Source organism: Nelumbo lutea, chromosome 2 (assembly GCF_056320005.1).
Source record: "Nelumbo lutea isolate HS-2025 chromosome 2, American lotus-T2T, whole genome shotgun sequence".
Classification (NCBI taxonomy): domain Eukaryota; kingdom Viridiplantae; phylum Streptophyta; class Magnoliopsida; order Proteales; family Nelumbonaceae; genus Nelumbo; species Nelumbo lutea.
This window is the reverse complement of record NC_142685.1, coordinates 46,569,891-46,597,786: the sequence shown is the minus strand read 5'-3', so window position 1 is coordinate 46,597,786 and position 27,896 is coordinate 46,569,891. Positions and strand designations below refer to the sequence as shown.

The window sequence follows — 27,896 nt, the reverse complement described above, 5'->3', positions numbered from 1 at the left end:
TGCATAATTGGCCGGTTTTATTTCACCCCACCTTTTATCACAAAAGGACAAAAAATTCAAAAATCAACCAAACATAATCTAAGGTTGCGTTTGGAACAGTGCAAGTAGGGTGTAAATGTCAGTTTTGTGTAAATATGCACTTTGGTTCAATTTTGTTGGCATTTGGCAAGAATGCACTTGTATATTGACAAATGACAAGGATAAGAAATATAATTTTCAAAGCATGTTTACACCTAAAATAAGAGGTAATTTTACATGAAAAAAAATAATTAAATTTGAATTCAAAATGGTTCATGTTAGAAAAGGTATATTTCTATACGGGATTCGTGTTTGCATCCATTTGCTTTTGTGTTTGTATATACCAGAACGCACTCTGCATATTTGCATCATTTTCAAACACAACCTAAGGTCCTAATTCCTGAAACCAAAACCCTTGACCAATCGCCCCCATTCTTTCTTTGTTCGAACTCCAAGCCTCCACCGAACGCCACCTTCAAGCTCCACTGCTCTAGTCACATTCGCCACCGACACCATTAGCGGTAGCCGACGATGCCGACCAGGTACTCTCTCTCTCTCTCTCGCTCGCTCGCTCTCTCTCTCAACGCCAACCAGGTACTCCTCCTCCCCCACGGCTTGTATCTGCAATCTATAACTTATTTTATTTAGAATTTTTAATATTTATTTTGAAGTGCTAAATTCGAAATTGATTACATGTTTGCTCAAATTTGAAAATTATCTTCATTTCAGTCCACCCAATTCGACTACAAAACAGTCCACCTAATAGTTTAGCCTTGCAGGTTAGCCTAAGCCCCTGAAAGCCTGAAACATTTCTGAATTATGTATAAATAAATAAAATAATCAAATATTAGGATTTAGGATAATTAATGTTTCATTTATAATTTTATAATATTTAATTTATTGGAATTGATTTAGAATCTTTAAACTTGATAATTGATACTGATATAGTTGGAAATTGAAACCAAGTTTCTTTTTTGAAAGTATAAGGTAAAATATTTCATTAGGTTGTGTTTAATGGCAATGTGAATTTATTTGCATTGATGCAAAACCATGGTAATATAAATGATTTCATGCAAATTATGATTTATTTTTATTTTAAATTTTACTTTATTTTGTTTGATTGCAATACAATGAGGTAAAATAACACCTGAAGCAGAATTAAATAAAACCGAAAACAAAGTTAAGCCAAAATTTGCATTCCCATGCATTTATATTAATGCAAATAAAATTGCACTGCAGCCAAACACAGTCTTGAGATCTAAGAGCCAAAATACAAATAAGTCTCGGTACAATGAGGAGCTGTACAAAGAGAACCATCTTACCAATATAACCACCCTTAAAAACCATATATTCCTTATAAAAAAAAGGAATATAAATTGCAAGGTATCAACTAGCGAGTTGGTAAGATCTCCTGCCGGTCATAGTGGAAACTTGGCCCATCCGTTGTGCAGCCCTTCAAAATAAATAAAAAATATGTTCTACTATAAATCCCTTCACATCAACCGAGAAGCACATCTTAACCCCGAACAAACTCAGCATATTCCTCCAAACCCAGTAAGAAAAATCTTCTCAAAGATCCAATTCCTCGTCTTTCCCTATTCTAGCTATCTTTGAGTCATACAATACTTGAAACAACCTGACCAAAGAAGCTAGCCACCTCTCAATCAATTGAATTTGTTATCAATTCGGGGTTCTAGATCCATTGTCCATTCTGCCTCTCCGAACAATCAACCACTGTTGCATCCTTATTTACAGAGATAAGGATGCATTTTAAATTTTGAAACCAAGTTTAGAATACTTGTATCATGTATGCATTATAATTTTTGAATTGAGATTCTTGAATGACTCTGTGATGGGTTTTTTTTTTTTTTTTCAATTGAAATTCTTAAACTTTGAAAGTTTGAAATGTGATTTCTATTTTGAATTGATTTTCTTCATGTTCAATATTTTTCTGAATTTTATTATATCATCATGGTTTGACCCATTTAACCTCTACCCTTTTACTAGGTCAATGCCCTGTCCCATTCTATGAACATTGGTTTTTATTGGTTCCTTTTTGCAATATCAAAGTGAAAAAAAAAAGGAATGCTTTTTGCAACGTTTAGCTGAACATTTTAGTTGTTCAGCCCAATGTGGAACCAATGATAAGGTTCTACTCTAGTATTAAATACATGGGTTTGTATCTTTTACAGTGGGGTCATGAATTTAATATTGGCGTGGAATCTCATCATTGGTTCTACAGTCAGCTGAATAGCTAAACCTTTGCTCAAAATACATGGGCCCATATATTTAATACTGGCACGAAAATTTATTATTGATTTTACAGCCTATTGAACAGTTAAAGCATTTAGCTAATCCGAATTCATTTTCAGTAAGGTTTGGCTGAACGCTTTAGCTATTCAATCGGCTGTGGAACCTATGATAGGGTTCCGCGTTAGTATTAAATACATGGGCCTATATCTTTTACGGTGGAATCAATCCGAATTCATTTTATTGGGAATTGAGATTTTCTCCTAGCATAATGTCACAGGGATAAATAGTCAAATGAGTCATAAGCATGTAAAGGTTAAACACGAGAATCCTTTAACACTAAACTGTACGCTTATGCTTACTATCGATTAATACAATATAAATTGTCTTTTGTCTAATTTGTCTGTTTCTTGATGCCTTTTATGTATTATTGCTTGTATTTATAAACTTTCTCGACCCAATCGTCGACAATAAGGCACCTTACAAGCATATCCGCTGTGCATTCAAAATATGTCCCATAAATAATAACATATAAGTACAGGATTGGCAAGTCTGTCAGCGGCATCTTTCAAGCTTGAAAGATTGAAAACCTGTCTTTTCCCGTTAGGCATTGGAAACACCGGAAGCCCAAAAGACGTGGGCCTTAGAGAGCTTGTGAAAGACCGAGAGTAACAAAATCCTGGAAGCTCAATCCAAGCTTCTCGTTTTCTCGGGCGGTTGGGCTTTCGATAGGTTCATAGGGGTCGCAGACTCAGAGTTGACACCTCCTATTTTTCACTCGAAGCCAAGTTCTGAACGAGAATCCCGAGCGAAGGAGAGCATACCCACCAGGTATTCCGCCATTCTCTTCCATATTCTCTCATTCTTTTTCCATCATTCTTCTTCTTCTTCCTTCTCTGTATAGAGGCGTCACCAACCCCTTTTTGCAGAGATTCAAAAAGAGTTCCATTCAGGTATGTCCAATATGTCCATAGGCTTATGTTGTTCGGATTTCACTTGAACATTGTTGTTTAATTTCCTCACTTAATGTGGTTTCAAAATACTGGTTAGGGTTTGTTTGTTTATTTTTTATTTTTTGGAGTTTGGATTGTTACATCTCAAACTTCACTATCCATTCGTTTTTTATACAAAGACGAACAATGTAGGGAATTAACAAGTTGTTTTTTCCATCATGGTACACATTACTTTACTTCCTTAAGTAATAGCAAGTAAGTTGTTTTTTCCATCATCGATACACGATACTAGCCCACCTGCTTCTACTCATTATCTGTTCTTGATCAACATTGTCTTTGTCTCTGCATTAAATTCAAAACAGATATGCGCACTCTAAGATCATTGTTGTTACAAAATCCAGATAAGCTGCTCGATACACGTAGGGTGCATGCAAAACGTAGTTGTAGAGTTGCTGCTCATTGTCTTGACTCAAATTACAAGCCCAAATGATAAACATGTTATCTTGTCATCATCATTCTCATCCTTGAACCTATCAGGATGAACCAAGGATAGTTAATTGTTGAACCAACAAGCTAGATCTTGAGCTTTTCCAGATTATGCTACTCAGCCCAAGATTTAACCATCATTTACACGAAGTTAAAAGGCATTCTCATCTAGTTGTTAGTCCTAAGCCTCAAGTTATTGCGGTCACCATGATCAGAATTATGGAGTGGTCCCAACTATTGGACAACATCAATTTTGTTGAGTCTTCCTTTTACAGTGAACAGGTTAACTGCATTTCTTCTTGGGAAAGAAAGAAAAGGATGCATGGACCGGATTTAGTGGAGTCAGTATTGAGGATGGCTTAGCTGAACTAGGCACTTGCTTAGAAAATTTGTATAGTGATAAACTTCCTCCTTTGTAATCTCTTTGGGGTTCTCCCCTGTTTTGTATATCTTCTCATGTACTCCTTTTAATGAAATTTGGTTAAACTTTCCTCAAAAAGTATTGAGGACTTTTAATAGTGGAGGAGCGTAGGAGTGGAGCTCACCAAGCTTGAATGTATTACTGAAGGTTGCAAATAGTAATGGGTTTTCATCCATCCCGTTACATCTGCTGGGTTTTATCACTAACCCCAATGAAACCACATCTGCTTCAAACTTTATTATGTGAACATTGGTGTGAACTTTATGATAACAGGACATCTGTCCCTTCACATGTTTGTTCATCCGTTAGTTCCAAAAGGTTTCCAGTTACCATCTTGCCTTGCCATTTGAACATAACTCAGTAACCTAAGTGAAGCAAAAAACCCTAAAATTCTTCAAAAGAAGGTAAAAACCCTAAAAATACCAGAAACCTTCTTATCCTTCTCATCACCGGCACCGACTTGACCAGCTCCTCTCACAGCAGTTTTTCAGTGAGAACACAAGCTTGTGAGCTCTGAATCAGTTTTTTTCTTTTTCCCCCTCTTTCCTCTCAAAAATTGATCTATGACGATTGTGTTCTGCTCCACATTTCCTTACTATCTCCATGTTTATACATATATGCAAAAATTGGCTTATGGCTTAGTTAGGAGTTGGAGACTAGAGAGTAAGAGATCGTGTCTATCTTCTGTATTTGTCTTCTCAGGCCCTTTCTAGGGCAGGAAAATAGTGTTATTACATATTTAGATCACTGAGCTTACTTCCTACAAGTCAAGATCATGGTCTCAACTTTTCTTCCATCATAATTTGGATATTCAGGTTAACTGGGCGAGCATTTCATACTTCGTTACATCTTCTGTGCTTATAAAAGGTATTCCTTTGGTTATTGGTTGTTTTCCATGATCCTGTTAGTATGGAAATAACACAGACGGGAAGAACTTACAACTGCAGAATTATTTTAACACCATTCTAGTCAGTGCCACTCCACCAGACTTCTCAAAATTCCTCCTTTCATCAAACCCTCCTGAGAGGTACCAGCAACTAGTTTTGGCTTTCTTCTTCCCTCTTCTCAAAACAGTACACAGGGGCTTGCCCTTTCACATCCTCAAGTACTGCTCCCAAACTCTGGCAATTGGAAATCTTTTTGAAACTAATTGATGGGCATAATGTCCATCCATTAGTTCCAAAACATGAGAAGAACAAATATGCATTGAGGACAGATGTCCTATTATTTAGTTGATACATTGTGATGATTCCTAGGGTAACATGTGGATGTGTGACCTTGTAAATGTTCATGTATAAAGTCTTTGCCTTTTTGTACAGAAAAATAAAAAATTATCACATTTGTGATGTAGGTGTTTTGTAGGCTAGAAGTGACAGTTAGATGGTTAAGTTATTTGTAATGTCTGGAACAAGGTTTTTAAAACCGACCCGGAGAACAAACTGGTCAGGGGTCTGGTTCCCGGGTCAAATGGTTGGCCTGTTCTGACAAAAAAAATTAAAAAAATTGAAAAACGGTCAAAACTGTTCGAACAGTTAACCGTCAGGGTCAGTGGTTTGCTGACCAAAATCAACGTTTTTTGGGAAAAATCCAGTTTTGGGGAAAAACGGAACCGGTCACACCTGGTTTTCTGGTCTGACCGTCCGGTCCGGTCCGGTTTTGAAAACCATGGTCTGGAATATGATGAATTGAATGTTCTGGCAAGGGTATAACTTCTGTTATGTATTGATTTGTTTTCTTGTAAGATGACAACACAGGTGTATTGTCACTATCAGAAAAAGGGAACAAACATGATTTTCTAGAGATAAAGGTTTTCATTTTTTTTTAAATTTATATATATATATATATTTCCAAAGTGGTATGAAGTACTGATTTTCATTAGTTTGGGTATAAAAGGGTTCTATTACACTATGACCCATCTACATCAAGGCTCTGTACTGTCAGATTACAGAAAACAAAAGCATACATTTAATAAGAAGCAGAAAAGCAATAAAGAAGAGTAAGTGGCATTCCTGAATTGTTGTTGCACTGAGAGCAAATATTTGAGGGTGCCCAACTACCCTTTTCCAGGATGAAAGAGTTTCTTTTCAAGCAAATGGGCCAGACTATTGTGAATGAGAGCATAGATCCCATGACTTTATCCCTTCTGTCAAGACCCTTGAGATACCAGCTCTTAAATAATGACACCAATGTAATTATCAAAAAAAAAAATAATAATGACACCAATGTAATTATCAAAAAAAAATAATAATAATGACACCAATGTAATTATCAAAAAAAAAAAATAATAATGACACCAATGTATCAGTGAAATACTATTTAAGTTAGACTGTGACATTGCAAATGGAAAGACTTCCACATTATTGAAAATAAAATGACACAAGAATCCAAAAGAATAACTGAATAGACCCTTGAGATACCAGCTCGTAAATAATGACTCTGATGGATCAGGGAAATATGATTTAAGTTAGATTGTGACATTGCAAATGGAAAGACTTCCACATCATTGAAAATAAAATGACACAAGAATCTAAAAGAATAACTGAATAGAGACTTTTATATTTGTTGTGATGATTATGGCCTTTAATTAGCTTGGTCATCTATAATTGAAAAGACAAGGTGCTCACATTAGTCTCAAAAGAAAGTAAATTGGAACCAGGTGCAATGCAGTTCTTTATTTTTCTTTTTTTCATTTAGTATTTTTTTCCTCAAAGAAAGCTTTCAGAATATAGGAATGGCTTCATTTCATGTGACCAAAATTTCATTTAATTAAAATTTCAAGATTACTTCATTTTGGAAGATGGGCTTACACTTCCAGCTATGAAAAATCACTATGAAATTTCACATTGTCAAGAATTGTCCTGTGTGGGTTTATATTTACATTATGGTTATTAACCTGTAGTTCATATACATCTATATCAAGATTGGTAAAACATCATCAGCTACTTAGCTCAGAGCTAGGTGGGATGTATATTCTATTGAATTTTCAATTTTGTAAGATTTTAAGACAAGCTTAGTTGTCTTTAGATTAGTCGTATCACCAGAACTGTCCCATTATTTCTTCTTATTAATTGTAATTTGTTTTAATTTCTTATGTGGTGTCTATTGATTAGATATTTGATTTGATGCCAATAAAAGTGTAGAGACTAGAGAAGCTCTAGGGTTTCAAAAGTTCATTATCCAAGGTTATCCCCAATAATTGTAAGTTGCTTTTTATCGAAGTTGATTGTGTTAGTGCCATTAGTCTTTGTTTCAATAGAGAAGTTATTTTGGATTGTTAGCATGGTTTTTCATGAATATATTGCTAACAAAATTTTTAAAAGATTAGCATTGTACTGCAGTGTTGTTTATTTGATACAAGGTATTGAGAAATTGAATTGATTCTTGGGAGAAGGTAATATATGCTGTGTTTCATTATTCTGAAAGTGTAAGGCTAGGATGGAGGAAGCCACCCATTTACAGTGAGGAACTGTACAAAAATAAAATCTTCTAGGTACTTACGAAAACCAATTACATCTTGAGCATGTTCGTACTTCCTACTTACTAGGAACAAATAAGAGAGGGGCTTGGATATTCTGAAACTGAAATTCTTTGTGCACTGAGAGCCAAAAGAAAGCCTTTGCCACCGCTTTCCTAATGATTTATTATCTAGAAACTTAGTATTCTCAAATATTCTAAGGTTCCTTTAGACCCAAATAGTCCAAAGGATGGCTGTTGGGATTAAACGCCAAGCTACTTTGCCCTTTTTATTCAGCCCATCAACGTTCCAGCCAAGTAGGGTCTCTGTAGAAGTCTTAGGAAAACCCAATTTATAGGTCTCTCTTTGGCATTTGGGATTGTGGATCTTTGAAGAATGGGGTGAACTTGTCAGGGCTATCAAAAGGGAGGATAATTCTAGTTGCCTGATGTGGCCTGTGATGTGAGGTTGGAGGTGGTTTTTGTGTTTGTTGGTGAAAGGAGGCAACATGGGAATGCAGGTATCATTAATAAGGATGGTAGTGTTTTTGAATTGAATCACCTTGGATGTAAGAGGAGGAAAGAGCGGGTGGGGAGGGCCTAGTAGCATGTAAGACCCCCTAATAGATAAAGATGTAAAGTCAGTCAAACATTACTGTAAGGGTTTAGACTTTAGAGTTAACCTCTTGAGAAACAGAGGTGGAGGTTGAAGGAGGAAATTGGAGGCATGGTGTCATTAAGGGTGCCTGCCTAGAAGGAAGCAGATCTGATGGTGGTTTTGAAGAAGTGTCACTTGGTAGAGATGGAGTGGCACTGAATTCTGAATCATCAACAATACTTCCTCAAGGGGTCTATCCTGGCAAAGGATTTAATGTTGAAGTTGATGCCTCGTCTTGGTTTCTTAAGGGGTTTGATGAGGGAGGCGGAGTTTTGGTTTGATTAAAAGTTGGATTGATTTCTTCTGATCCTTTTTCTACCGATGGAAGATATGGGGGTTTCTGAGATGAGGGGTGAGTCATTGTTATCAATGGTAGAGAGGAGTTTGGAGTTGTGCTTGTTGGGATAGCCAGTGACAGGAAGAGAAGATGGTTGGGTTCAAGATGATATGGTATCTTAGACAACAATGGAAGGGGTTAAGGGTGGTCTAAGAGGATGGATGTGGTGGAAAAGATTGGATGTAGGGAGTTTTGGTAAGATGTCTGAGATGGAATTTATGTGAAAAATAAGCTGATGAATGTAGAGTTTTGAAGTTTTAATTTGGAAGGGTGGGTGTGGATTTGGATCATACCAGGTCTGAAAATCAAGGCTCTATTATAAATGTTTAAGACCCCTAAAAATGTCTGGCTAGTCAATATTATGAAGGCCTTCTTTTTGATTGAGAACCAGTTTATGAGGAGTTGGTCCATGTATACCTTCTAAAAGTGTCTTTAAGAGGAAAGGTGTTTAAAGAAATTCTCAAATTTCTTAGGCTTGATGGTTGCCTGTTCTCAATTATTGAGATTCTACATTGAATGCTGTTGTGGCAGAAATGTTGATAGTGGCTGATTTTGGGAAAAGCTTTGAAACAGGGACTAAGAGGATTCTAACCGAAGGAGTGGGCTTGACTGCTAATTCAGTTGTAGACAATAGTTTATGTTCAGAAAACATGATAGATTCAAGGAAGTGTTCTAAATCTGAACCCATGATCCAGATTGAAGTGGTGCATCAGGCAAAGGAAAAAAATCAGATATTAAGAGGGTGGCTCATTACGATGTCGAGTGAGCAAAAGTTTGGGGTTATTCTTTTTGGGTGGCGAGGAATTTGCTAGAAAAATATTTGTGGAGCTTGAAGTAAGGGAGTGGACTAACAGTTCTGAAAATTTAAATGAGTCCAGAGTTTTGTTTGAACATGATCCCATGGATGACTTGGTTAATGTCTTAGAATTGGTTTTTGGGAAGCTGTTTATTTTTACAAGTCATAGTTCTTTTTTTTAAGGACAGTGGGGAGGTTGGTTTTTTAGATGGTTGAGTGGCAGTTATGGATCTGTCAGTTGTTTTTGTTTCATGATTCCTTAGCATGTGTCTTGGCTTGTTTTTGTTTCTTTGTGTTCTCTCAAGCTTTAATAGCCAGGGGTCTGGATTTCCTAAGAGTTTGTGCTAGGGTAGGATGTGCTGTGGTTGGGTGAAGGCATAGATCAAGTATTCTTGTTATTTGGCATATGAATTTATATGTGTTACTGTGTTGGTTTGCTTGGGCTGCAAAGCCTGTATACTGCTTGTATACCTTTTCTTTTAATGATTTAGTTTTCATACTACTATCAAATAAATAGATACACACACACACAAAACTTTCCCAATTGGAAAGGCTAGTTGGTCAAATACAAAAATATTTATTGAGGTAGTCATTTTAGTAAGGATGCTCCCAAATACAAATCCAACCTTCCTACGCCCACCTAACCAGCCCACCAGCTAGAGAGTTAGCTGATATTTGGACCATTTGAATGAGATGAATAGAAACTAGAGCTATAGATCATTTTCAAGGTGCCAAAGCAACCCTAGGCAATAGGTGAACGCTTAGTCGCTTAGGCGCCCCCCTAGGCATTGCCTAGTGTATCAAATGTAACCTTGCTTTTCCTAGTGTTTGAACTGTGCAACCAACTGGGTAGGGTCTGTTTCCTAGTGTTCGAACACCCATCTACATCCGATTGTCTCCTTGTCTGGAGGAAGATCAATTATCTCCCAAGTGTGGTTTTTAACTAAGTCTTCCATCTCTTCTTGCATAGCTATTTTCCACTCAGGTTTGAAGAGAGCCTTAGTAACATTCTTGGGTATAGACATAGAATCCAGGGAAGAAAGGAAAGGTTGGTAGGAGGATGATAAGGCTTTATAGGAAAGATGGTGTGAGATGCAATGGGCAGTACACTTTCTCTTCCCTTCGCAAAGTGCAATGGGAAGATCAAGGTCAATGGAATCGACTACAACAATAGTGTTAGGTATAGGAACATTATCATCAGAAAAAATAAAAGGCTCAGGTTCAAGGGGAACATTATCATCTGCCGAATTTGGAGCCTCAGAAGGATTGATGGAGAGTGGTGCGGATTCTACTGGTTGAGCATGTGTGGAGTCAACCCTCTTCTGGCAACGATGATAGTGTTGTGTGGTTTCCGATAGTGGATTTGGTAATGGAACTGGCGAAGGTGTTGATGGTAAAACTGGTGGCACAAAAGAAACAGGAAGAGGATTAGATTGAGTTCTCCTCCCCAAGACTCTCCCCTTGAGGAGAACCTCTAGAGAAAAAAAAATGTAGACTCAAAAAAGTTAACATCCATTCACCTCATGACCACTCCCAATCATCCTCTTTGACTCTAGATCCTACAAAACACAATTACCAGGAAGGAAGGTCACTGAACAATTCAAATTTTTTGTCAAAGAACTAATAGAAAGAAGGTTAGTATGAAGTCTAGGGACATGTAAGACCAAAGATAAAGTAATATCATTGGTCACTCTAACTGTCCCTTTCCCAGCAAAGGGAACATGTGAATCATCTATTGTAGAGGCTCTATTTCTACCAGAGCACAATTGGTAAGAACTGAAATGGGTAGGTATATTAGTCATGTGCTCAGGTGCTCTTTAGTCTATAATCCAGGGAGGTCCCTCCTTACCTGAGGTGGATGCATAATTTGTAGTTGCATATGAACTACCTGTATGAGCAAAAGAGGTGGTGTGGTTGGCTCTTGCACTTTGCTGTCCGTTTGAAGAACTAGAACTGGCTATGTCCTTCTTACTCATAAGCTGTTCAAACTTCTCCAATTCGGTTTTGACTGCTACTACTGCAATGGTCTCCCAATCAGCTTGGGTAAGGGGTCCCGAAGAGTCTCTTGTAATTGCCACATTTGCATTTCCCTTCTTGTTCTTGACTCGAGTTGGTATGGGGTGTAGATAGAGCTTCCAACAAGTGTCTCTGGTATGCTTAGTCTTCTTACAATAATCACACACCAAGTCCTTCTTGTCCTCCCTCCTAGTCTCACTGCACCCCTTGTCTCAATTTGGCTTAGGTCTGGTTATACTAACCATAGCAGACTGATCAATCCTAGGCTGTCTCAACATGACATTCATCCTGCTCTCCTCTCTAGAAACAAAGGCATAGGCTTGAGAAAGTGTCATACTCTCTTTAGAAAAGATGTGTCGCTTAGTAATGTAGAATTTAGGGTTTAGCCTGACCAAGAACTCAAAGACCATATTCTTCTCTAACAACTTCTGATAGGTTGCTGCATCATTTACACTTTCCCAAACCACAGTTTCTAAGTGATCTATCTCTTGCCAAAGGGTTTTCATCATGGAGAAATACATGGCAGGAGGTTTATCTCCTTGTTTTATACAAATCACCTGATTCCTTAATTGATAGGCTCTGGCTACATTCTACTTCTGAGAATAGGTTTCAGTCACTCCATCCCAAATCTCCTTTACAGTATTAGCCCATAGAAAATTTTTGCCAATGTGGGGTAACATAGAATTACATAGCCAGGACATCACCATGTAATTCTCCTGTACCCACCGAGAAGAATCTATATCAGGTTTCTTTTCTTCCCCAGTGATGTACCCTAGTTTTCCACGGGCACCAATGGCTATCTTGGCTGATTGTGCCCATTCTAAATAATTTGTTCCATCTAATTTAACTGTGGTAATAATTCCAGACTCAAACATATCACTCGTACCTCCAACACTTGGACCCATGGTACTGGTGGACTTCTTTTCAGCACTCCAACCCTCCAGCTCGGCTTCAAATGGTTCAAAACCAGAAAAACACTAGGTAGAAAGCTTCTGAGATCAGATCGATCTCACTTACAAGGGCGGCTGACCTTTCTGGAAGGAGAAAACCCTATCCGGAGAGAAAAACCCTTTTTCCCACTGTCTTCCACCGGAGAGAAGAGTGAATCGATAAAAGTGTCTAGAAACCTAACCAACCACTCTAAAAAACTTAGAGAAGTCCAACAAGGTCCAAGTGCCCAAGATCAGACCAAGAATGAAGAGTCCAACTTACCTAGGATTCTTCCCCGCACTCCAGTTTTTTCTAGATCACCTTCTTGATGACTGAAATCCACCAAAAAATCCAAGAACTGGGCAGTCTGAAGTAGATCGATCAGTCCTTTATCTCATGCAATCGGCTGATCGAGGGTTGCATGGGAGAACTCCAAGAAACCTAGCCTTGCTCTGATACCAAGTAGAAATCTGCTGAATTAAGAAAATCTGTAAAAGAAAAGATATTTTCTTGGAGGAGAAGAAGAAGAAGAAGAAGAAGAAGAAGAAGAAGAAGAAGAAGAAGAAGAAGAAGAAGAGATTTGAGAAAGAAAAGAGCTTAATTCTGGCCACCCCCTTCACTAGTATTTATATTAAAAATATAAAGTGGAGTACAATGACTAATATGCCCTTATAGGGCAGCAAGCATCTAAAAACACATAAAAGACTTAAGAAACGATCAGCAAAGGACCTAACATAAATGCTGTGGTTCCTACTTCATATCTAACAATTAACATTTAAAAAATTACTGCTAAATCTACACAAAACTAATTAAATCCTCAACATAAAGAATGCTCTTTGGGATGAATTAGACTCTGTCAGAAGGTGGGAAGGTCCACGAGTGTTAGGAGGAGATTTTAATGAAATTCTTAACCCTGTAGACAAAAAGGGGTGTAATAGACTGAATAGAGGTATCAGAAATTTTAGGGGTTTCATCCAAAGGTGGGAGCTGATAAACTTGCCACTAGCAGGAGTAAAGTATGCATGGACCAACAATCAGGAAAACCCATCTTTAGTCAGACTGGACAAATTTTTGATTTCACCTGAATGGAAGGAATTATTTCCATTCTCAAATTAGGAAGCACCGACAAGGGTAGTTTTTTATCACATCCCCTTGATCCTGAGTACGGGAGGCTTGAAAAAGAACTCTCATCCCTTCAGGTTGGAGCACTGCTGGTTGGACTCAGAGGAGTTAGTGACAAACATCAAAAGGTGGTGGTTGGAATGTTCTTTTAAAGGCTCAGCCAGTCACATTTTCTTCAAAAAACTGAAATGGTTGAAAGAAAAAATTAAAGCATGGCAGGACCCAATGCACCTTTAAGTTGGCACGTGAGGGGGAGAGTGGCGTCGATAGATGGTAACAACCATCTATCATCATCTTAGTTGATCTCCACAGACTGAAACCAGCAGTCTCCGAATCTCCCTGTACCTGGGAACTCACGACAATGGGTTGCGCCGGAGAAGACGAACACGGTATTGCCGGAAAAAAGAAACCCTAGGTGTATCGGACAAAGGGATTTAGAGAGGCTGGAGTTGTTTTCTCATTCTGAGGAGGAAGATTTCAGTGCCACTGATTTCGACGACACACTAAGTTTAGGGAGTATCAACCTAAGCAGCTGAAGGAATGTGTTTGATGAAGACAGTCTGGGAACAAAGGTACTTTTTCAAGAGAACAAGGAAGAAGACGAGGCACCAAAGTTCGAGGAAGACGTCGTGAAGGTTAAAGATCAGTTGCCTAAGGCTGCGGTTCAGGTGCCTCTTGTACCTGCAAAGGAAGTAGTCCATTAGTGCAGGAAGAGCAGGATATGATGCTGGTAGGAAACTCTTCTCACGCTCCAACCTGCAATGTAACACTAGAAGAAGGACAGAAATGGAAGAGTCTTTCACCTATTAAAGCAGACAGGGTTTTGATTCAGTGTAAACTCTCTCACGCATGCTCATTCATAGGGAACAGCTTTAGGCCCTCTCCTTGCGAGAATCCCTCTCCCCTGGAAGTCGTCCCCTCAGTCCCAAACATTACAGGTACTGTTGTCCATTCGGTTTTGGTTACTAATGTGCCTTCTGTGCTTGAAACAAATACACCAGCATCCCGAGCAGAAGTTCCAGTGGGGGGGATGAGAAGAGAGACTGGCAGCTTTGAGTGCGAACTGAGAGAAGGTGAGATGGCAGTGGAAGAGGGACAGGAGGAGGAACTAGAGAGAACTTGGGAGAGAATCTGTGCGTTGTTGGAGGAGTATAAAGAGAGGGAGGAGAAATTAGATCAAAGGGAGAGAGTAACAACTTTTCAAGAAAAGGACTTTTACAGGAGCTCTAATCTGTGGGGGGGGGGGATAAATGAAGCTAGTGCCTTAATGAGGAAGACTAAGGGTAACAATAGGAGAAAAAAGAAAAAAAGATCTGAAGTGGAGAGATCGATTTCAGATATTGAGGGTGATATTGAATTTAGTGGGAGAGGGGAAAGAAGAAAGACTTTGCTGTAAGGTAGAGTCTTTGAGAAGGGATTTTTTCGTAAAAGTGCTTGATGAAGATCATTAGCTGGAATGTGAGAGGCTTGGGAAGTGAAAGAAAGAGAAGGCAATTAAAGATTTGTTGAGGAGAAGAAACCGAACATAGTCTTGATGCAGGAAACCAAGTTGGCAGAATTGGATAGAAGATGGATCAGAAGTGTATGGAGATCAAGAGGAGTTTGTTGGACTTCAGCACCGTCCTATGGAGCCTCTGGAGGTCTAGTAACCTTAGGGAGGGAGGATGCTGTAGAATCAGTGGAGGAGCTAATAGGAAGATTTTCTGTGTCCTTATAGGTTAGGAATGTGGGGGATGGCTTCACCTGGGTTTTAACCAATGTCTATGGGCCAAACTCATATAGAGAGAGGAATGAGATGTGGGAAGAGTTGTATGCCATATGAGGTTTGTGGGAGGGTCCTTGGTGTCTTGGGGGGGACTTCAATGTAATTAGCTTTTGTACCAAATCTAATAACCCCAAAGGACAATTACAACCAGCATTAGGAAGTTCAATGATTTCATTAATAACTGTGGTCTAAAGGAGTTACCCCTCTTACAAGCCAATTTTACATGGCCGAATTTCCAAGAAAACCCCCTTTGCTCGAAATTAGATAGATTCCTCTTTACTGAAGAGTGGGAGAACCAGTGAATGAACTTGATGGCTAGAGCCTTACCCAGAGTCACCTTTGATCACTGCCTATCCAACTAAGTCCTGAAACCTTAACTTCTGGTCCTCAGCTTTTTAGATTTCAGAATGTGGTTAACTCATCCGAATTTTGTGCACTTGATTGGGGAATGGTGGAGAGAAGAATTAAGAGGAGTGAATTGGAAGGGGGTAAGATTCCACAAAAAATTGAAAAGGTTGAGATCCAAAATTAAGGAGTGGAATAGGGAACACTTTGGAAGGATAGAGGAGCAAAAAATTGACTTGATGTCCAGGATTGAGGAACTTGATTCCAAGGAAGCTCAAAGAATGATGAGTGAGAAAGAACATGTTTTGAGAGGAAATCTAAAGAAGGACCTGGAAGAGGTCCTTTTGAGAGAGGAAATCTCGTGGAGGCAAAAGTCGCGACATAAATGGATTAAGGAAGGGGATGGAAATACTAAATTTTTCCATGCATTGGCTAATGGAAGAAGAAGAAAAAGTTGTGGCTAAGTTGGAGGTGAATGGGGAGGAACTCACAAATCAAGATGAGATAGCCAGATGTTTTGTGGATCATTTCAAATCAATCTATAGGAAACCGTTGATTAATAGGCCAACCTTGGAAGACTTGGAGTGGACTAGATTGTCTGAAGAACAAGCAAACTGGTTAGAAAGGGGCTTTAGTGAAGAAGAGATCAGACAAGCGGTGTTTTCAATGGATAGATCCAAAGCACCTGGTCCAGATGGCTTTACAATGGCTTTCTATCAGGATTGTTAGGATGCGGTCAAAGAAGACCTTGTTGGGGTGTTTCAGGAATTTGTAAATAAAAAACGGTGAGCCTTGGAGTCAATGCTACCTTCATAGCCCTAATCCCAAAGAAGGCAGATGCAAAGAACCCTAAGGACTATAGGCCAATCAGTCTAGTGACAAGCATCTATAAAATCCTGGCTAAAGTGTTGTCATTGAGAATCCGAGTAGTACTACCCTCCCATCATTAGTCAAGAGCAAGGCGCTTTCGTGCAGGGAAGGCAAACAACGGATCAGATCCTAATAGCAAATGAGTGCATGGAGGACATGAGAAAGTCAGGAATCCAAGGTTTTGTTTGTAAACTAGATTTGGAGAAGGCTTATGATCTTGTGGATTGGAGTTTTTTACTAGAGGTCCTTGGGTGTTGTGGGTTTGGAGCTAGATGGTGCAATTGGGTAAAGGGCTGTATTAGTTCCTGCCATTACTCCGTTTTGGTTAATGGGGTGGTGAAAGACTTTTTCCCAGCTTGTAGAGGCCTTAGACAAGGTGACCCTCTCTCCCCTTTTCTTTTTACCCTAGTTGCAAATGTCTTTAGTAGATTAATCTCTAAAGCAGACAGGGAAGAGGAAACTAGAGGTTGGAGGATTGGAAGGAACAATGTTCGGGTAACCCACCTGCAGTTTGCCGATGATATCATAATTTTTTGTGAAGGGAGTGACAAGCGGGAAATGAGAAATCTCAAAGCATTGTTACAACACTTTGAGAATGTCTCCAATTTGAAGATAAACCTGTATAAGAGTTGTGTGGTAGGGGTTAATCTGAATGAGAGGACTTTGTAGTCTGTGGCGGATTGTTTAGGTTGTCCCATTTCTTCTTGGCCCTTGCAGTATTTAGGTCTCCCTCTAGGGGCTAACCCAAAGGAGAGTAGATTTTGGACCCCAATTCTGGAAAAGTTTGAGAGAAGATTAGCTTCTTGGAAAAAGAACTACATTTCCATAGGGAGTCGAGTGACTTTATTGAGAGCTACCCTAGAAAATTTACCGATTTATTTTCTCTATATCTTTAGGATTCCTATTAGGGAAGCTAAGAAGTTGGAGAGGATAATGTGATCTTTTCTGTGGGAGCCTGGGGAGGAAAAGAAAGATCATCTAATCAATTGGGAAATAGTTTGTAGGAGTAAAGAGGAGGGTGGGTTGGGAGTAGGAAGGTTAGCTCAAAGGAATAAAGCTCTCTTAGGGAAGTGGTTGTGGAGGTGGCCTAGAGAAAGGGAGAGATTGTGGCATGAAGTGATAGCTAGTATACATGGCAGATGGGAAAATGGTTGGGATGCGGGTGTATCACGTCAAGCTACGTTGGCATCTCCTTGGAAAGCAATTCAGAGTGTCCTCCCTCAGTTTCTCAACTTGGTCAGGTATGATGTCAACTCTGGTGACTCTGTTTTGTTTTGGGAAGATACTTGGGTGGGTACCGTTGCCCTTACGGACAAATTTCCAGATCTCTATTCTCTTTCCCTTTACAAGGAAAAAGCTGTTTCTCATTTTCTTCCTTCTATTACTTCACCCTCTTCCTTAAGCTGGGACTTTGGTTTTAGGAGAGGTTTGAGGGATGTTGAACTTAGTAGTGCTTTAGAATTCTTGTCTCTTCTTGGCAGTGTCTTTCTGGATCCTCTTCGCTCGGATGTAAGACTTTGGTCCCCTCATCCAAAAGTTTTTTGGGCTGCTATGTAATTTTATTTCTGCTTATCCGGTTCTTAAGTGATGTAATACTTTGTTAGAAGAGGTAACAGCTCGTGCCTCTTCATGGGTTTCCTGTATTGCCTTATATTCTGATTTAATAAATTATTTTCATTCATAAAAAAAAAAGTGACTTCGAAGAGTGAGGGAGAAAAAAGGGAAGAGTGTTTGAAATTAATAGCTAACATTGATGCGGAGGAGGAGAATGGATCTTTAGATGAGGAGAAAAGGAGAAGGCTTATTGCTAAGAAGACGCTAGATGCTATGTTGCACCATGCTGAAGTCAAATGGAGGCAAAGAGCTCGGGCAATGTGGCTGAAAGCAGGTGATAGTAGTACTGCTTTTTTCCGCAAGGTGGCCAATGCAAGAAAGAGAGTTAATTCTATTCAAAAGTTGGAGGTGGAAGGAAAGGTAGTACAAGATGTGAAAGACATAGCAGATGCTTTTGTTTGTTTCTATAAAGAGTTGTTCAAGGAACCTTGCAAGAGAAGACCACAACTGGATGGTCTAATCTTTAACTGTTTGACTGAGGAGCAGGTTTCGGAACTGGAAAAACCCTTCTCAAAAGAGGAGGTAAAGAAGGTTATAGAAGTTTTGGAAGGGGAGAAGGTGCCGGTCCCGGATGGTTTCACATTGCTGTTTTTTAAGAAGTTCTGGGAGCTCCTTAAAGCTGATTTACTAAGGGTTTTGGAGGAATTCTACGATTCTGCTGCCCTCGAGAGAAGCTGAAATGCAACTTTTATGTCACTGATCCCCAAGAAGAAAGGAGCAAATGAGCTGAAAGATTTAGGCCAATTAGCTTGGTTGGAAGTGTCTACAGGATCCTATCTAAAATTCTGGCCACCAGATTAAGAAAGGTGATGAATTCTTTAATCTCTATGTGCCAAGGGGCATTTGTCCACAACAAGCACATTCGGGATGTAGTTCTCATAGCTAATGAACTACTAGACTCAAGAATAAGAGGTGGATAAAGTGGTCTAATCTGCAAAATTGACTTAGAGAAGGCTTATGACCATGTTAACTGGTCTTTCTTGGATTATTTGTTGAAAAGAATGCACTTTGGCTCCAAGTGGAGGAATTGGATGAAGGTCTGCTACTTAACCCCTAGATTCTTGGTGCTTGTAAATGGGACAGCTAAAGGAAATTTTAGCAGTTCTAGAGGTTCGAGGCAAGGGGACCCGTAGTGTCCTCTTCTCTTTCTAATAGAAATGGAAGGTTTAAGCAAGTTAGTAGATAGAGTTGTGGAGAGGGAGCTGCTGGAAGGCTTTCAGGTGAAGCCCAATGGGACTGCCATTCCAATTCTACAATATGCTGATGACACTCTCTTATTTTGCAAGGCTTCAGAGGAGCAAGTTCCGAATTTGAAGTACATTCTTTACTGGTTTGAGATTATTTCAGGTCTGAAAGTAAACCTAGCAAAAAGTGAGATAATAGCTGTGGGTGATGTTTCTAACATCCAGGGTATGGCAGACTTGTTAGGCTGCAAGGTTGGTCAGCTTTCATCAAAGTATTTAGGGTTGCCTCTGGAAGCCAAATGCAATTCAAAAACAACTTTGAATCCAATAATAGAAAGAATGGAACAGAAATTGGCCACTTGGAAAGCAAGGTGCGCTTCAAAGGTGGAAAGGTAACACTTATCAAGAGTGCCCTAGCAAGCTTGCTGACGTACTTCATGACCCTATTTCCTATCCCTTCGGAAGTGGCAGAGGTTTTAGAAAAAAAGATGAGAGACTTTTTGTGGGTGGGATTGAAGTATTCACATAAATATCATCTTGTTAACTGGGGTCAGATTTGTGAACCCCTATCTCAAGGGGGGTTGGGGTTAAGGAGATTAAAATCCTTCAATCTAGCTCTGCTAGGAATTTGGCTATGGAGGTTTGCTGCTGAACCTGACAACCTATGGAGAAAAGTAATAGCAGAAAAATATGGGCTGGATGAAAGTGGTTGGGGTAGTGGTCCACCCATGTTAACCTATGGGTGTAGTCTGTGGAAAGGTATATGCAAAGCTTCAAACCTTTCCAGAAGGGAAGTTAGATTTAAAGTTGGGAATGGGAGAAGGATTAAGTTTTGGTTGGGTGCCTGGACAGGGGAGAATTCCCTTAAGGATATGTTTCCTACCCTGTTCAATTTGGCTGAAGATAAAGAAGCAGTGGTAGCAGATACATTTGTTTAAGGGATAATGCTTTTTGCTGGGCTCCAACCTTTAGAAGGGACTTCAATGATTGGGAGATTCAGCAGGTGGGGAATCTCTTGGTTTTGCTTCAGTCCCAGGTTTTGAATTTGCAGACCGGGGATGCACTAGTGTGGAAAGGGAACAAAAGCAGGGAGTTTTCAGTTAGATCCTTCTACAACGCCATAAGGGGAGGTTTTGAAACCACATTTCCAAGCTGGGCCATTTGGGGGACAGTAGCTCCCTCCAAAGTAAAGTTTTTTGCATGGGGGCAGCCATGGAGAAATGTCTCACAAAAGAGATGCTGGTAAGAAAAGGTTTTAACTGCAGTGACCTAAGGTGTAGCTTCTGTGGTGGGGAAACAGAATCTGCAAACCATTTGTTTTTACACTGCATTTTTGCCTCAGAGATGTTGAGCCATTTCTTAAGAAGTCTGAAGGTAAGCTGGTGTACGCCAGCCTCAGTTAAAGCCTGCTTTGAGGCTTTGGCAGATCCGAGGGATGACTAAGAAAGGAAAGATTTGTTGATCTTCTATTCCCTTAGCTATAATGCGGGCGGTTTGGATGGAAGGAACAGCAGGGTCTTTGATCTTAAAACCTCTACTGTAGCTGAAGTCGTCAATTTGGCTGTAGGTTTTGATAGAAGTTGGTTGTCTATACTTACTGAATTTAAAGGGGACACATCTGATTGTAATTTTTTGAGGATGAACTTTTTTTGAGGTCCTTCTGTTTTGGTGTGTACAGCTTCTCATTGTATGAAGGACCTTTACATCAATACAATGATACTTTACCTTTGCTCAAAAGAAAGTAATGGTTGGGATGCTGGTGTTTCTTGATGGGCCACTTTGAACTCTGTGGAAGGCTATTAATGGCATTCTTCCCCAATATTTAAGCCTTATCAGGTATGATGTGTGTACAGGAGATGGAATTTTTTTTGGGAGGGATGTTTGGATTGGTAATTCCACTCTTAAGCACCTTTTTCCATCTTTGTATTTTTTGTCCCTTTTTAAAAATGAACCCATTTACATGATTATGTCCTCCTAGTCGTTAGGTATCAATTGGAACTCAGGCTTTAGAAGAGATCTTAAAGACTCAAAGCCTTGACCAGGCTGCTTTCCTTCTCAAAACTCTAGACCCAGTTTCTTTGGATCACTTCAAAATCGTATCTGGTTTCCTAACCCTCTGGGCTTGTTTTCGTATGCCTCCTTTTTTTGTTTGTTCTCTGACCCTAACCCCCAGCTTTTCTTTTGTAAGGAAATTTGGTCCAAACCCAATCCCCCAAAAGTGGGAGCCCTTTGTTGTGAGGTTTCTCTTGGAAAATTAAACACCTTGGATAACTTGCAAAAGAGAAGACCTAATAATGGGTATTTCTCCTAAGTAGTGTTTCCTTTGCAAAGCTAATGGAGAAAGTTGTTACCACCTACGAATTCCCTGCCCCTTTGTTGTAGGACTTTGGGAAAAGATTTTTGGTCTTTCTGGATAAAGGTGGACAATGCCTTTGCAGATTGGTGCACTCTTTGACCCGGCTACCTTCAGGTGGTTTGGACAGTTTGGGAGGAAAAAAGGGATCATACTTCTGTTTGGTATTGCTTGTTGAACAGGGCTGTCTTTTGGCCTAAAACTTTGGATCTTTTCTCACATTTCTCCTTTGATGACATTTGGAGAAACTGGCAATTGATTGCAAATTCTTCCTTGGTCAAGGGCAAGCCTATAGCACTGTGGAAACCCCCTAAAGAAGGTTTTATTAAACTAAACTTTGATGGTAGCAGCCTTCGTAACCCTGGGCCTTTTGGTATTTAAGGAGTTTTTAGAAATGTAAAGGGTCAAATTGTTGCTTTATATTCTTATTTTTTTGAGAAAAGTTTAACCAGATTTCATTAATATAAAAAAGTACATTAGAGGATGTACAAAGCAGGGGAGAACCCCAAAGATTACAAAGGAGGAATCTTATCACTATACAGATTTTCTAAGCAAGCTCCCAAAGTTCAGCTTTGGGAAATGTGGTTAGTGCAGAGGTTCAAGCTGTTCTATAGGAAGTACAGATTGCTAGAGAGCTGAACTTTGGGAGCTTGCTAATTGAAGGCCATTCTAAACTGGTAGTTGGGTGGTTGAAGGAGCCAGAGACTGTAGCTTGGTTCTTTAGGGGAGTAGTGAGAAAATTCAAATGGAAAACCTACAACTTAATAGTGAGAGTTCATTGGGAGAGATCAGCTAATGGACTGACAGATCTTCTGGCTAACTTCCAACTTAGTTCAGTTTGCCTGGCATTCTGTTTACCTCAACGAGAGTTCTTTCAATTCCTTCTTCCTAGAAAAAAATGATATTTTAAAGGTGTTGCAAAAATAACAACTATTCATTGTCACACCAATGTGAAGCAATGAAGCAAATTCTTAGTTCCTCGGTGTCTTCCCCATTCTCCTAATCCATGTTTTTGATGCATTTTCTTTCTTTTTATTTTTAACATTGTAATGCTGTTAAGAAGATGATTGGAGGTGTAATGATGTGCTATGAAATATTGCAGGTACAACTGAGGAACTAAAGGAGTGTTTGATAAATCATGGCCAAACATCACCCAGATCTGATAATGTGCAGGAAGCAACCAGGGATTGCCATTGGACGGCTTTGTGAGAAGTGTGATGGGAAATGCGTAATATGTGACTCGTATGTTCGACCTTGTACCCTTGTGCGGGTCTGTGATGAATGCAATTATGGGTCATTCCAGGGACGATGTGTGATCTGTGGAGGCGTGGGGATATCTGATGCCTACTACTGCAAGGAGTGTACTCAGCAGGAGAAGGATAGGGATGGATGTCCAAAGATCGTCAATTTGGGGAGTGCTAAAACAGATCTCTTCTATGAACGTAAAAAATATGGCTTTAAGAAAAGATGACGAGAGATGTGAAATAATTCTTTTTACTTAAAAAGCAACTCCCTCGTTTTCTCTTTTATTCTGCTGCTTACTCTATGGCGTCCTTACGAACTGACACCATTCATGTTTGATGAAAGGCGTACTGTCGGTCAAGTTTGTGAAAGTGAGTACGATAGGTGGTATTGTTGATCCTGTAATCCTGTTTAGTACTTAGTACTTACTATTAGCTCAAGTTGAAATCAGCAAAATGAAAAATTTGATGACGGTCTTATTTTTAAGCAATATCTATTTGATTTATTGATGCATTTGGACAGAATGGCTGCTTTTCGAGGCTCCATGGTGCCCCATGCGCTTAATGCTTGTGTCGTTGATAGGTTGCGATGTAAATACTGGTATTACTTTTTCTATACTATAATTGATCTACATGCTGTTCTAGTGAAAACTTTGATTATCATTCATGGTCTCCGCTATGTTAAGCTATCTTCTAGTGAATCAGTATTTGGGCGAGTTTTGATGTAAATTTGGTTTTACTTTTGAGTTATTGTCTTTTGGGTTAAGCTATGCCTATGACTACGAGTATGTTAAGCTGGCTATTTTCTAGTGAATCAGTCTTTTCCTTACCTTAACGAAGTTTCTGTTGATTATTATGGAACGGTGGAGGTATATATTTGTTCGGGGGGATGATTGATGGTTGCCGGACTACTCACTAGTCTGACTCTGACCGTTGGTAGCTAGGTGAGTTTGCTCCGATGCGGTGAATGAGGGGGGGTGGCTTTTAGAGCCGAGAGTTTTGGTAGTGGAGAATGCTCACTCTCAAACTAGAAAGATGGCCGCTACACATGGAGAAGAACTATTTATTATTACCCAATAGGCAATACCCATAGTGGATTGTCTCACTCACATGCCAAGGAATGGAATGGATTGACTGCTGGAATGAGCCGAGTATTCAACGTTATTGCTTTGCTAAGGTTAATTTTGGTTTGAAGGAAAAGGTAGGGAAACCCACACAAGATTTGTAAGGGTTTCCCTACCTTTCCTTACTTTTTCCTTCAAACCAAACACAGCCTAAGTGTTTGTTGATCAAAGTTGGTCTCGATGTTATCAAACAACGTTATTGCTTTGCAAAGTGTTCTTTCCTTTTCCTTGTGGTAGTGGTGGTGGTGGTGGTATCAAACTGTGACTAAATGTTAGGTAGGGCCTCCACTGTGTAACTGTTTGTCCATGAGTTGACACAGATGGCATTTTTACATGAGCTTCCATTACTTCACATGTCTTATTAAGTGGTTGTATCAACTTTCTATGGGCTACAATTTGAACAGGCCCAATGTGAAGATCCAAATATCCAATCGAATTTAAGCTTTTGCACGGATTGGACCTGAGGTTTTTTTTTTTTTGTTTTGATCTGGGCCTAGGCTAGAAAACTTGGGTTGGTCCTAGGCTTGGCTTGCGTTTTTTATATTTTTTTTCTTTCCCCCCCTTTTTTTTTAGATTTTAAGACATTTCTATAAAAAAAATCTCTAAAGTACTTTCTCCATGATTTCTCTCTTCATTTTTTGCTTTCCATACGGATAACCAATTCAAATAATGACTTGATCAAATGATAAAATCTATCATTCCTTTGGCTTTGATTGATCAAGAAAATGTATAAATAAGAAGGCTATAATAACGAGTGAACCACATAACAAAGCAATGCTTTTTCTGTAACAAGGTTCCCCTTCGTCACGTCAATTTCTCAATGGAATAATCAGCTTTGACAATTAATAGAGACTATAGGCCCGAAAACAATTGGCGCTAAAGAAGTGAAAAAAAAAAAAACCACCCACACGCTGAGCCATCAGCCATGCTTGCTTGTTTAGATGCATAAAAGAGGCCCGTCACCCAATGTTGGGCTCTGCTGTCTGGGGGGTATTAGGAGGAATGAGCTGGATACATTCCTCCTAAACCTTTGACAATATTTTTGGACAAAGTGGCTGCTCAAATGCAAATTGACCAAATTAGAATTGGGGAATTACGCACTGCGATGATCAATGAAGGCCGATCAAACACCTGGCCAAGTTATCCAAACAATGATAGTGGGAAAGATTTAGAAACACATGGTGTCAGCATTGGTTTAGGAGTGGAAGGCCCACTAGGTCATTCGATGAGTGGAAGGTTTTTGAGGGTAGAGAGAAAGTTGTTTTGGAGATTGCCTTTTTTCCCCTTTCCCTGTGGTGGATACTGGATAGCAATAAATGTGTTTTTTTAGATATTATAAACTTAATAGGCATTCTTTTTTATTTAAGAATCAAGGACGGGGGGAGAGGTTGATGCCTAATTTTCACTTTAATGAATAATGGTTTCTCTGTAGTGCTGTGTAAAGATTCTAATTTACTACAGGAAAGGACATAAGCTAGATGCAGATTGATGGAAAATCCCCCAGGTACAGAAAAAAAAAAAAAAAAAAAAAAAAACTTATCTGAGAAAGTGATGTACTGCAACTTAGAAAGTGTAGGGAGACTGGGAGAGGAGAATAAACGACAGGCATCTCGGAGTTGACCACAAATGGAGGTTCTATTTTCTGGGCTGCAGTGGAATCCAGGATTTCACAAGTTGTCAGCCCTACCTGCTTATCTACTGTCTATTTTATATATATATAAATAAATTCATTCATCTTGCTGTGTCGTCCATTTTCATCGTTCAACGCGAAAAGAGGAAGAGACGAGAGATCCTCCGGAGAGAGAGAGAGAGAGAGATGGCGGTAGGAATTCGGCTGTGGTGGTACGTCTTCTTTGGCTTGGGTTTCGCGATAATATTGTGCTCCGCCCGCAACACCGTCCTTCTTGTTCAGCCAGCTGGTACGTACGCTCCTTTTCCTTTCACCTAACCTAAGATCATCTCTCACTCTCTCTCTCTCATATTAACAGTAGTCCATGAGCAACCCCTTTCCCTCTCCTTCAGATTTCGGATGTATAGTTCATGAGCACGTAGTTTTATTTTACTTTTCAATAGACCTGCTGGCTTCTGAGAATTAATGCATCATTCATGCATAAACAAATAATTGCTAATGAAAAACAACCAACTGGTTCTGTTCTGCAGGAGATGATGGGGTGGGGATGGTGATGACAGAAGGAAGGAGGTACCTGAAAGCCAACATCGACGATTACGGAGAGCCTTCGGCGAGCCACGAGCACGACCCTAGGAATAAAATAGGTAGCGGCAGCGGCGGCGGTGGTCGGAAGAACTGAGACATTACTCAATACTCACACTCCTCCCTTTGCCACCCACCTACCCATCCACCCATACAAATATTATTTTATGTTTCCACGGTTCTACTAACCGGCTGCCGGCCTGCCGCCAGTGCCAGTGCTTCTCGGCGATCATCAGCTTATTCCTATTATTTATTATGGTGTTGGTTTTTATTATATTTATATGCTCCTTAATCCAGCCAAACATTGTTTGAAACAAGTTTTTTTTTTTTAATGAGAGAGAGATGAGCTATATTCTAAACGAGACATGTTAACTGCTTTCGTCCATTAACGTGCCTATTGGGTCAGGGTATACTCAGTCAACAAGTAAATTCTAATTTCTAAAGCAGATCACCGGAGCCACCTTTGTAAATTGTAATATGCCAATATTTATAATTATATAATTATGGGGTAAATCTCTGAAACCTACCCCTAGGTGTAAGTAGATCCCTTTTATTAGAATCCTTTAAACAAAAAGGCAGGGAAATGTTCAAAATATTCATGCAATTATTATTAAGGTTGGTTTTTATAGAACAAATAATACAAATTTTATAAATAACAACAAAAAGAGAGAATTTAAAATTGTAATTTTACTTAGGTTCAGTTTGAAAAGAGTACAAATGCAATATGTACATTGCAAATTCTTGTATTTTGTATTATTTTGTATGTATTTATGATGTGCATATTTATATTTGTACTCCTTCTAAACTGAGCCTTAAATATGTAAAGTGTAAAAGCTTGTATTTTGAATTATTTTGCATATATTTGTACTCTTTCTAAACTGAGCCTGGAATGAGTACAAATGCAAACATGTAGAGTGCAAAACCTTATATTTTGTATGTATTTATAGTTGTACTATACATATTTGCATTTGTACTCTTTCCAAATTGAGCCTAAGCCATTGATATGAAAGGGACAGATTTGAAAAAACAAATCAATTTCAGAAAAAAAATATTAGAAGGGTTTGGGCTAGTAATTCAAATGAATAGAAATTTGAAAAATAAACATTTTGGTAAAAAATAACTGCATGGATATTTTATACATTTTTGTCTCTTTTTAGATGATTCTAACAAAAGAGGTTCTACTTGTGACTAAATCATATAAAGTTAAGGGGAGGTAATTGCAATTATCAAACTAGGTTTTAACAATAATTAAAAATTTGAGGAGAGTTTCCACAATTTACCCATAATTATATATACAGTTATGTATAATTAGTTTGAACAAAAATCGATTCCAACCCAATTATAATTGAGAAACATAATACAGACAGACCCTATATGATTGCGTTGTGTTGGATGTATCAGGCTGGTCCAATCCATTGACATCTTTTTTTTTAATGAATACATGGATCTTTTTTCCCTTTTTGACTTAGAGAGTAGAAGCTAAAAAATGTACCAACTGGCTTGTTGGCAAGGGTCTCCAACTGGTTCTGGTCGTAGTGGAGACTTGAGATCGTCAGATCTACTACCCACGAGATATTATAGCTGGGAACAGGGGATATCTCTCTTGTCATGGGGAGATATGTGGGAACAACTTGTTGGTGGCAGATACCAAGTGGGATCCAATTCCCACCCGCACTAGGGTTAGGGGATTATGGGTTACCTTCGTTGTGTAGAAAATATAGGAAGAAAGCTGCAAAGTTCTGTTGACC

General features: G+C 39.1%; 1 protein-coding gene and 1 long non-coding RNA gene across 7 annotated transcripts; both read left to right on the top strand.

Moving 5' to 3' along the window:
* Nucleotides 1-262: 262 nt before the first annotated feature.
* LOC148870373 (PHD finger-like domain-containing protein 5A) lies at nt 263-23,303 on the top strand. 6 transcript variants are annotated; one of them, XR_016106955.1, is made up of 3 exons: nt 263-560; nt 2,876-3,099; nt 22,674-23,303. XR_016106955.1 is itself a non-coding variant. In XM_088968570.1 (3 exons), the coding sequence occupies exon 3, from the start codon at nt 22,710-22,712 to the stop codon at nt 23,040-23,042; it is 333 nt and encodes a 110-aa protein (XP_088824696.1). In that variant the 5' UTR covers nt 2,969-3,099; nt 3,198-3,221; nt 22,674-22,709; the 3' UTR covers nt 23,043-23,303. The 6 variants fall into 6 exon arrangements, 5 of the variants coding, with proteins under 5 accessions (XP_088824698.1, XP_088824694.1, XP_088824696.1 ...); XM_088968570.1 differs by lacking the exon at nt 263-560 and adding an exon at nt 3,198-3,221 and having other exon boundaries at nt 2,969-3,099; XM_088968571.1 differs by lacking the exon at nt 263-560 and adding an exon at nt 3,173-3,221 and having other exon boundaries at nt 2,979-3,099.
* A 2,023-nt stretch (nt 23,304-25,326) lies between these two features.
* On the top strand, nt 25,327-26,507 carry LOC148870372 (uncharacterized). The gene is made up of 2 exons (XR_016106609.1): nt 25,327-25,855; nt 26,097-26,507. It is a non-coding gene; the product is annotated as an uncharacterized LOC148870372 (long non-coding RNA).
* Nucleotides 26,508-27,896: the final 1,389 nt, after the last annotated feature.

Coding starts and splice junctions, on each gene's coding strand:
- LOC148870373 (XM_088968572.1), top strand. CDS start 22,710: ATGGCCAAACATCACCCAGATCTGATAATGTGCAGGAAGCAACCAGGG.